The sequence below is a fragment of the Solanum verrucosum genome, unplaced genomic scaffold (genome assembly GCF_900185275.1).
Source record: "Solanum verrucosum unplaced genomic scaffold, falcon-dt-bn FXZP01000038.1, whole genome shotgun sequence".
NCBI lineage: Eukaryota > Viridiplantae > Streptophyta > Magnoliopsida > Solanales > Solanaceae > Solanum > Solanum verrucosum.
The window spans coordinates 5,242,831-5,253,697 of record NW_026020564.1 but is presented as its reverse complement, the minus strand read 5'-3'; the positions used below and the strand labels follow the sequence as shown (position 1 = coordinate 5,253,697).

General features: G+C 35.7%; 1 protein-coding gene across 1 annotated transcript; it reads left to right on the top strand.

Annotated features, from left to right (window-relative positions):
- Positions 1-1,188: 1,188 nt before the first annotated feature.
- Positions 1,189-5,005, top strand: LOC125810353 (long chain base biosynthesis protein 2a-like). Its single transcript, XM_049489854.1, has 10 exons — positions 1,189-1,285; positions 1,440-1,585; positions 1,668-1,792; positions 1,868-1,961; positions 2,052-2,215; positions 2,437-2,598; positions 3,292-3,418; positions 3,502-3,668; positions 3,778-3,885; positions 4,910-5,005. Exons 3-10 carry the CDS (start codon positions 1,745-1,747, stop codon positions 5,003-5,005), a joined length of 966 nt encoding a protein of 321 aa, XP_049345811.1. The 5' UTR covers positions 1,189-1,285; positions 1,440-1,585; positions 1,668-1,744.
- Positions 5,006-10,867: the final 5,862 nt, after the last annotated feature.

Here is a 10,867-nt window from a genome sequence, read left to right as displayed (position 1 = left end):
GTTCGCTATCTTCAACCATGATAAAATCATGTAACCTAGTCTTCCACCAACCATAGTACTGGCCATTAAATCGAGGGTCTGGTGGTAGAATGTCTTTCTTCCAAATTTGGTGGAGCATTCATTTAAGAAGGATCCTCTCTAGGTATTAATGGTATTGAGAGTTCAAGATCTCACACAAATTGTTGGCTTATATGAATCCACTTCAAGTCAAGAGACTAGGTCCCTTGACTATTTAAATAGTGATAAGAATAGTAAAGTTGAACGTAAAGAACAAAGATGTTTACATGGAAATCTTTTTGCTCAAGGGAGAAGAAAATCAGAACCAGTCACACAAGATTTCTCAACAACTTTACTAAAACTTCAAGAAACATGTGAATACAACCTCCGGTAATCACAAATGATTAAACTATTGATCCTACACATTGTAACACCTCTATTACAAGACTCAGAACAATAACTTTATTACCCATTGTATTAACTATCTCTAGTTAACATATACTTCAACTGCACAAACCACAACTAACTCTAGCCATGAGCTTTACTTTACATAGATTTCAATTGAAATGATCTATATTCTTTTATAGAATATGCATAGATCTTACAATGTTTTAGCACAAGGCATAACTCTCAACAAACAACTCCAGACTTTCTGTAAATCACTCGATCAGGTTCCTTGATGTTCATATAAGCTTGTTCTTTTCTGATAGAATAGGTTTTGCTTTGAATATTCTTGTTATGCAAGAACTACGTTGTTTATTGTCAAAGTGTCCAATATAGGATGTACAAATACAACCTAGTAGACTTCCATTGGCTGAGAGCTCTAGGCCTGAGTTTTCTTGCTCACCTACAACAACAGGCATGACAACTTTACAATTGCACTCCCTTGACTTGTTCTGGACAATACCACTCGATGGATCAGATCCCTTTACCAGATTCCATAGTTTGTTAAGTCATAAAAAATAGAATATAACACTCTATCATATTATTGTTTTCATCTGGTGGTTCTGGTAGGTCTGGTGGTCTTGGAGGTGGTGTTTTCGTACTCCGGTGTGTTGATGTGGCCATGTTCTAGGAGGGGTTCTATATTCTAGAGCTATATACATTTATTTCAATGAGAAACATAAAAATACTTTCACTAATAATAAATATGTTTAGTTTCTAGTTTTGGTCAATTAATTAATATCGTTTTTTTGTAGGACTGTTTTGAACGGCCAATATGTAGTTCTCCAGATGCTTGGTTTGATGTGGTGACGCGTGTGACCAATGATAACAACAAGATACAAAAGTGAGTATTGAAAACTTGTTTCAATTTGTAATTTACTTTAAGTATATGTAATGTGTCCTAATTATTTTTTTATAAAAGACATGTATTTAGGGGTAACAGTACGTATTGAAATACTTTTTTATTTTCTCAATCAAAAGAAACTCAAATTATACAGGCGGACGAAAAATGTGTCAAGGTGCCTCAACTTGGGATCATATAATTATCTTGGTTTTGCTGCATTTGATGAATATTGTTCTCCTCGGACAATTGAGTGTTTGAAAATATTTTCCGCAAGCACTTGTAGTACCCGGGTTGATGGAGGTAGGCAAGTTTCTCATGTGCATCTTTCTAGAATAGGGAGGAGAGCCTTCTTCTTCTTAAAGGTCATTATTTGCTAAAACAGGAACCACAACAATACATACTGAATTAGAAGAGCATGTGGCTAAATTTGTTGGAAAACCAGCTGCTATCGTTTTTGGCATGGGTTACGTAACAAACTCAGCTGTGCTTCCTGTCTTGATAGGACAGGTACATAGCGTTACTATCGTATCATTGTGTTTAGCTTATCATTTTCATTTTTAGCTTCAAATAGGGTCGTTGCAGGGAGGTTTGATTATTAGTGATTCTCTAAATCACAACTCTATTGTCAATGGAGCTAGGGGATCTGGAGCCACTATTCGTGTTTTTCAACATAATAGTAAGTTTTTAATAATGTATCCCTTCTCCTTGTTAGTACAAATATGATTTGGAAAACAAGATATAGTTTCTCATTCCCTTCTTTCTTTAGAACCATCGCATTTGGAGAGAGTTTTACGAGAGAATATTGCTGAGGGCCAGCCCCAAAATCATAGACGGTGGACTAAGATAATTGTTGTGGTGGAAGGCATATATAGCATGGAAGGGGAGCTTTGCAAACTTTCAGAGATTGTTGCCATATGCAAGAAGTACAAGGTACTTCTTTGAAACTATTTTCATCTTAATTACTAACTTTATGATTTTTCTAAGAACATGAAGAACAACTTCAACTTCTTAATATGCTAACCATCTTTCATTTCTGGGACAAACTCTGTTTCATTATCAGAAAGAAAGACTATATTTCTATTATATACATTTTGGGATTCGTTATAACGTATTTCTCATGAGTCTTTGTGTGTTTGATCTTCTTGATGCAGGCATATGTTTATGTGGACGAGGCTCACAGCATTGGAGCAGTTGGTAAAACAGGAAAAGGGGTATGTGAGCTCTTGGGAATTGATACTGCAAATGTGGATATTATGATGGGAACTTTCACAAAGTCATTTGGATCCTGTGGGGGTTATATTGCAGGATCCAAGGTAGGTTTCCTTCATCATTCTTATGGCAATGCTACTGAACTAGCTTTATCATTAGTAGTTTGATGCAAATGATTCAAGAAAAAAATATAATGATTTATTTAATCAATGATTTTCTACTTGAATTACGTACATCATGAAATTGAACGTGTAACCTAGTTGTGCTATTTTGGAGTATCAACAGATTTTATCATGGCTATACTATTTTATATTATCATCTATTCATTCTTCTCTTAATTACCCAATTTAAGCAACAACAACATATCTAGTGTATTCACACAAAGTGGGGTTTGTAGAAGGTAGAGTGTACTTAGTAGACCTTACCTCTACCTTAGAGGCTCAAGTCAAAAATAGACTAAAAAGACGTAATGAAAGTACAAGAAAAACTAAACAACATATATAGTAGCAGAACAATAACGCAACCAAATAATATTACCATCGAACTACAACCATAGAACTATGACGTTCTACCCTAGTTTGTGTCCTCCACACCTTCATATCTACTTATCATTCCGGTAAAAGATCATAATGGACTTAGAACAATATCATGTTCCAAACTGACAATAAATCATTAAAAGGTGGAAACTTATTTACTACTTCTATAGTAATTTACCTTCAATTTTTGAGATTTTCGTTTGGTAAATTTGATAGTGTAATTTGTAATATATGGTTGTAACATTAAGATGACAATTTCAGGAACTAATTGAATATTTGAAGTACACTTGTCCAGCGCATGTATATGCAATATCCATATCACCTCCAGCTGCTCAACAAATCATTTCTGCTATTAAGGTTTTGCTTGGTGAAGATGGTTCAAAAAGAGGTCAAAATTCCTTCTTATAATTAATTGTATGTGGTTTTCAGATTCTGACTACTCGTAAACCATTATTGAATTCATTGTTATAGGAGCTCAAAAAATAGCACACCTACGTGAAAATAGCAACTTCTTCCGGTCTGAACTGCAGAAGATGGGGTTTGATGTTTTGGGAGACTATGATTCACCTGTGATGCCCATAATGCTCTATAATATTGCAAAATTACCGGCTTTTTCACGAGAGTGTCTGAAACAGAATGTACAGTTTCTTCTCTTTATCCTTATCTATCTAGATAGTTATTTGTGAAAAGAAAATGATCCCACTTGTATCTATGTCTTAATACTCATTGCATGGTCTATTACTTTAGGTAGCCGTTGTGGTAGTTGCTTTTCCAGCCACCCCTTTACTTTTGGCCAGAGCACGCATATGTATTTCTGCTGCCCACTCAAAGGAAGATCTCATCAAAGCATTGAAGGTTAGAGCTTGCTCTTCAATTTCATTTACTTCTCTTAAGCGCTATACCCTCGTTATGAACTTCAAATTCATTCACATGGCTTTCACTCGAATTTTTTGCTACTCCATTTTCTTCTTTCACTCTCAACTTAATGCATCACAGACTGACAAGTTAGAAGCGCTAATAGAATGACTTACTTCTTACTTAATTCAGATTCTGAGAGAAATCAGGATGTTAGCAATATGAGTTGAATTCATAAGTGAATTTGACATTAATGTTAGTGGTTGATAATAATTGTCATCTTATTGACTGAATGAGTGCAATTGAACCCACAAAATCTGGCTTTGAACTGCCTCTAGATTTATTTGAACTTTTGGACAGTGATATTAGGATGAGTTGGTCACTCTTTAGTTTCTCTGTAGAAAGATATTTCACGCATACATTTTTTTCATCTATGTGGGTGTTTGAACATAAAAATTGTGAAATTTAGAAAAGTTAAAGTTGAAAATTGGATTGTTTTAGCCATTTGGTCATGCATACAAATTGATGTTGTTTTTGAATTTTTATGAGTGATTTGACGTGAAAACAGTTATTGAATTTTGAAGAATTATAACAGTTCAATGTCCAAAAACTTTTTTGAAATAATATTCTAGAAATAGGTGAAAAATATCCATGGCCAAACAATATTTAATACACCCATAAACTTAACTGCTAGACTTGATATATTTGTCACCTTTCCCAAATTTATCCTAGGGTGGTGGATGGTGTTTTGAGAAACCACATTGTGAAAAATTACGAACTGATCATCTATTATCTCTGTGAGAAAAAAATAAATGAATACTGAAATGCTGAGATGGCTTGCTTTATGTTATGTTTGCGTATTTCCAACTCATACAATAATCATAATAGGGGCAAATGTATATTGGTGTCTCAATTATTTATTCTTGTGAGAATATTATCTCATTGGGCAATGTAGTAATAGCTTATGAGAAAGAAAAGCAATGTAGATGTTGACTAGTTACTGACAAGTTGTTGTTTTTGCCAGGTTATCAGCAAAATTGGTGATTTATTGGGTATAAAATACTTGTCTACTACCCCAATGGATATAAATAGACTAGGTGATTCTTCTCATCTGTCCTAATCTTGGTGGACAAAATTACTTGGTACCTGTTGCTGCTGACGAAAGTTGATAGTGATAGCTCTATAGGTGGAGCTTAAACTTCATAGTAAGAGAAGAGAGGAAAAAGAGAGGATCAGATTGATTGAATTGTCATACTTGTTACATTGAATCTATACATATTATGTATTTATACTACTCAATATGACTCAGTAACTAAGTAATGCCAACTACACATATTTCTAACTAACTATATATAATTAGTTAACTCAACCATATAGCTTGCTTAACCATTTATATTAGTTAACACTCCTCCTCAGGCTTATGGTTGAAACACATTTGTCATTCCAAGTCTGCTCATCAGAAAGTTATGTTGTGCCTTTCCCAGACCTTCAGTCAGTAAATCAACTAGTTGATGTGTTTAGTTTTCAGGAATCCTTGACAAATTCTCTCTTACAAAGTGGCAATCAATGTCTATGTGTTTAGTTCTCTGATGAAATATTAGATTAGCAGCTATTTGTATGGCTGCCTTACTTTCACACTTCATATGCACATGAAGATTAACACTAACTCCCAGCTCTTTGTATAAGCCTAATAACTAAGTTATCTCAGTTGCACAAGTAGCCATGCTTCTGAACTTTGCCTCAGTTGCACTTCTTGACACTGTTTCTTTCTTCTTAGATTTCCAAGACACTAAAGCAACACCAAACTTAACTAAATATCTTGTGGCTGACCTCCTAGTTTCTACACATGCTCCCCAATCAGAGTCAAAATAGACATTGAGTTGTATAGTTTGTTTAGCTGACATTAATAGTCCTGAGCCATTGTAAAACCCTGGACCCGAAAAAGGGTAAGCTAACTTATTTCAAGAATTTTCAGGTGCCAGCCACGGAAGCCAATCACGATCCATGGCTAGAACCACGGACCGTAGGGTGGTCCGTGGACATGTCACCCCCAGGATCCTCAGAGGCCATGAACTACAGCCTGACCAATAGGCCATCGGTCAGACCACGGTCCGTGGTCAGGTGTCCATAGGTCAAGGGCCCTAAAAACAAGTTTTTGACCACGAACGACGGTCGTGCAGGACGGCCCGTCGTCTTGTCCACGGTCCGTCGGTTGTCGCCATAAGTGGTGGTTTGGCAGTTAAGTTTAGGGGAAGTTGAGTTTTTTCCTAATTATTTTTTCTCTATACTACGTCGTTTTACCCTTCACTAATTCCCCTATATAAGTGATTCCAACCCCTAAATTAGGTCATTTACTTTATTCTCTCCAAATTCACCAAAAAGAAGAACTGTCACATATTTCTCTCTAGAAAGCTTGAAGAAGAAGGATTCAACCTAGGGTTTCACGTCAAGTTTCAATTCCTCCATTGAAGATTAGCAATTAGCTTCAAGGTATGATAGTTTTCCTCCATGGATTCCTTCCATTCATGGAGTTCCCAAATTCCTCTATTTTCAAAGTTAGAAATTCCCAAATTTAGTTAGGGTTTTCTTCAATTGTCATGGGTTCTCTTGATTATTGATTTAAACGATTGGATTATGATCTCTTATGCATGAGTTGATGAAATACTATAATTTTATGATGATTTCCCTATGAACCCATGTAATCCCCATGTTATCCAAGTTATGAGTATATGATGTGGGATTTTGATTATGAAGGAAGAGTTTCATGAAATTAAGCATGTTTTGATAGAATTGCGTGACTTTATGATGAAATATATCTCTAACCCATGTTTCCTAAATGTTGATGATTGAAAGTGGGTTTTGAGCCTTGAAAGGTAAATTATGGAATTATGCATGTTCTTAGGAAATCTATGCAATTGTTTTAAGAATGCTTTGAGAGTAAAGTATCAATGATGATGTTGTTGTTGTGTTGGTGAAAGGATTTCTCATATACACATAAAAGCATGATTGTGAAAGGTTTCTCACATAGTAAGGATTCTAAGGTTGAAAGGTCTTCTCACCTAATTGAATCAAAGATTAAGAGTTATCCTAATGAAACCTAGCTTGGATTGGTTATTGAATAATATCTTTCCATGGATAATGACTTAGCTTGGATTGATAAGATGACATGCCCTTTCATGGATAATAAGAACAAGTAAGAAATGACTATTCCGTGGGATTTATTCTTAGCACCGAGAGGATATTGAGATCGAAGCTCTCCCGTTAGTAGAGGTCGGGTTTCTAAAAGCAATATCCTTATACATTACCTATGTGCCCCCATAGGATGATTGTGTATTTAGACATTAACTAGTGGATCCACCTAAGCTAAAAGTTCATGGTCCTTAACTTGGCAAGTAGGACAACCCTTTTCGGTGTGGAAGACATCGAGGGATCATGTTATAGCTCACATGGCCTCTAAGTCGGTTAAGTCTACCTCCCATATTAATAATGAACTAAAGTTACTTCAAGAAGTATCTCATATGTGTTCAAAGGTTTCAAATGATGTTAGCTTGCATTGACCATATTTTATGACTTGTGTTTTCTAACCCTTTTATATCTTGTTTTAGCTTGGTCAATTGCATGTCATGAAATGTCCTCTTTTAGCATGATTTAAATGTTTTATACATAGCTATGATACTTTGTACATTGTTTTGTACTAACACATACTCTTGCCTACAGTTTCCCAAATGTAGGGTCCGACAATCAGGTTTCTAAGTTTCGTGGCTAGCGGTTAATTTCGAGATTCCCGAGCTTTGGTGAGTCATCATGCTTCGAGGACAGATTCTATTGTTTTATTTTTCTTTCCTATTCTAGTTTTGGACATAATGTATGGGCTAGACCCAATTTCATTCTATTGTATTAGATGGCTATTGAGACAAGTGTTTTAGTCTTCCGCTTTTCTTTTATAAAACTATTGGACTTGAAATGTTAGTTTACTTCTTTTGTTCTATTTCTTAAGTTATGAATGCTAAGTGTCTTGTATAGGGTCTCTCGGGGTCCTATACGCCATGTTACATCTAGGGGTAACCCTGTGTCATGACAGCTAGGAGCCACTTTTATGTATCTCACTACTCTTAATGCAGCCTCCATATGGGATTGCTTAGCACAATGCATGAATTAGCATAATACATGTACATTGAAGTGTAACACCTCAGAAATTCTATGACTTAAGTTAGATTCTCACCTTATGAATAATGACTTAAAAATAGTTAAAATGATGTTTCTAAACCTAAAGTAATGTAATTGACTTGGTTTGGAAGAGTAAATGTCTAAACGTCAGAAGCAAACACGACGTCCGAAAACTAGAGAAAAATATGTTCTAGTGTATCCTTAGGTTTTGGACAAGTTTGGGAGTGTCGTATGATGGTATAATAGTGTAAAAAGGTTTAAATTAGGTAAATATATGTTTATAGGGGCAAAATGTTTGAATACGACACCCCGAGGCCATCCTAAGGGGCCCCGAGGAGGACCCCAACCTTGGCCAAGCAAGCTGCCAAGGCAGCTTGCAAATTGCACTTGGAGGGAATGCATTCGTGTCGCGGACTAGCTCCCCCAAGGAGAAAAAATTTAGTTTACGACGCGGTCATGTCGCGGACTCTACTGTCTCAAAATTTAATTCTAATTATCTTCAGGGAACAGCTTCCGCGTCGCGGACTTGTTTCGCGACGAAAATGCAGAAATTCAGAAATCGATTTTTACTTCATTAAAGAGCTCAACTAAGTGAGGGGTATTTAGGGTACTTTAGGGGACGTGTATATAATGATTTTTAAGTCAATTTACCACATTTTTATCACTCAAACACAACCCCAAAGATCAAAACCTAAGGTTCCTCCTTCTCTCTACTCTCTCTCTCTTCTCAAGAACTCCATTGAAGAAGATTGGAGCTTCAAGAAAAAGACCAAATCTCCAAGGTTTCAAATCAAATTTTCGTGGTTAATTCATCAATAACGTATGGTTGTTTATCACTCATGGGATTCCTTTCCCCAAGAGGCCCCTTCAAGATGAATTTCAAATCTCCAATTTCTAGGTTTAAATCCAAAAACGTGGGTCTTCTTTATAAAGTGAAATTGATGTTATAAACTGACTTTGGTTAATGTTATATGAACAATTATGGATGAATATATGTTGTATTGGTGGTTTCTTTAAGAATTCCCCATGAGACCCACTCCTTCTCTCCCTAATTCTAACCCTAGTTTGTGTTGGATACTAATTGAAGGCTATGAATTGAATGTGATGTTATGTAATTCATGTTATTATGATAAGTCTACCCTAGGTTATGTATAATTTCTATGAAATTAAGGTTGAGTCTTTGAATGAAGCCTTTAAGGCTATGAAGGGAATCTGTCAATTGCTTATATTGATGTTGATTATGTTATTACTTCATGAATTACCTTGTATTATGTATTGGTTATGAATCGTTTGTTAATTGAAGTATGAATGTCCCATGAAGGGAAACAAGGTATGAAGGTTAGTTCTTATTTGAACTCAAGTATGAAAGGTGAATTACTTAGAATGTAATGATGCTATACCTAATGTGTTGTTGTGGTGTTGATGACCTAGTATCCTCATCCTTAACCCTCTACACTTGAATTAGCTATGAAGTATGTATGTATGTTATGGTATGATTGCTATATGATTGAAAGGTAGTTCTCATGATTATAGTGTAATGTAAAGTGAAAGGTTTACTCACTTGTTAAGTGTTTCTAAGTGAAAGGATTGTTACTCACTTATGAACACATATGAGTTATCATGGTAAGATGTCTACATAAGAGTCTAGTAAAGGCTAATGTGAACTTATGTGATGGCTAAAGATGATTACAAAAGGGAATAGATGCTTAGCACCGAAAGGGCATGTAAATGAGACGAGGGTCTCACGTTTAGTAAGTCCGACTCCCCATATGGGTTTCCTCACGTTTAGCAAGTCCGGATTACCCATGGTATGTGTTGTCTCATGAGATGGAAACCCCCCTGTTTAGTAAGTTAGGGTTTCTAGAAGCAATTCCCTTGACCCTTAACTATGTGCGCACATAGAACTCTAGCTTAGTGGATCCACCTAGATAGCTATGTACGAATGGTTACACCTTAGGCAAATGTTAACCTTCTCTTTTCAGTGTGGCAGTAGAACACGGATTCCATGTATCTCTCATGGTCTATGTCGGTTATTGCAATATTTCCCTAATATAAAAGTAAATAAATGTATGAAAGGTGGGAACTCTTACTAGGGCTTTCTTAAGGGTTTCTACATAGTGTAAGGGAGGGTATGGGACTTCTCTTGCACATTGCACTTGTGGGATCCTGAGAGATGGTTGTAATAGTGTTCTCTTATGGTTATGATGATTATGACTTATGTATGTTGAAGCTATGCTATGTATGATCATTATGAATATGGTAAGTTATATGATCTTATGAATGTATGCATGAAATAGGTTGCTTAATGTGATACTTGGTTTTGGATAGAGTTATAGGGTTATATTCTTTGCATTGCACTAGTATTGCTTGGGTTGTCTACATGTTGGGATGATATTATGTTGGTTTGGACTATGATGCTTACTTTGTGTGCATATTGGATTTACTTGGTAAAAAGCATGTTTTGACTAAATGTCACTTTTATTCATGTTTCAATGGTTTTTATGCATAGTAGCCATACTTAGTACGTGTGTTGTTCTAACCCATATTTTCTCCCATTTCCCCAAACATTTAGGTTCGGGCCGTTGAGGATTCAAGCTTACTTCTCAAGACATTTGGAGTTGCTTCCCCAAGTTTGGTGAGTCCTCAAATATGAGGACAAGACCCTATGATCTAGCTTCCATATTTAATTTTTTGCTTATGTTGAAAGACATTGTTGTACTTTCCTATTTCAAGACTTCTTTTTGATGTAAGGGCTAAGTCCCATTTTTGATGAAGTTAGATTCTGTTTTTCATATATGACGTGAAGTTGAACTTC

Coding starts and splice junctions, on each gene's coding strand:
- LOC125810353 (XM_049489854.1), top strand. CDS start 1,745: ATGGGTTACGTAACAAACTCAGCTGTGCTTCCTGTCTTGATAGGACAG. Junction 1,962..2,051: donor TCGTGTTTTTCAACATAATA/GTAAGTTTTTAA, acceptor TTCTTTCTTTAG/AACCATCGCATTTGGAGAGA. Junction 3,669..3,777: donor GAGAGTGTCTGAAACAGAAT/GTACAGTTTCTT, acceptor CTATTACTTTAG/GTAGCCGTTGTGGTAGTTGC.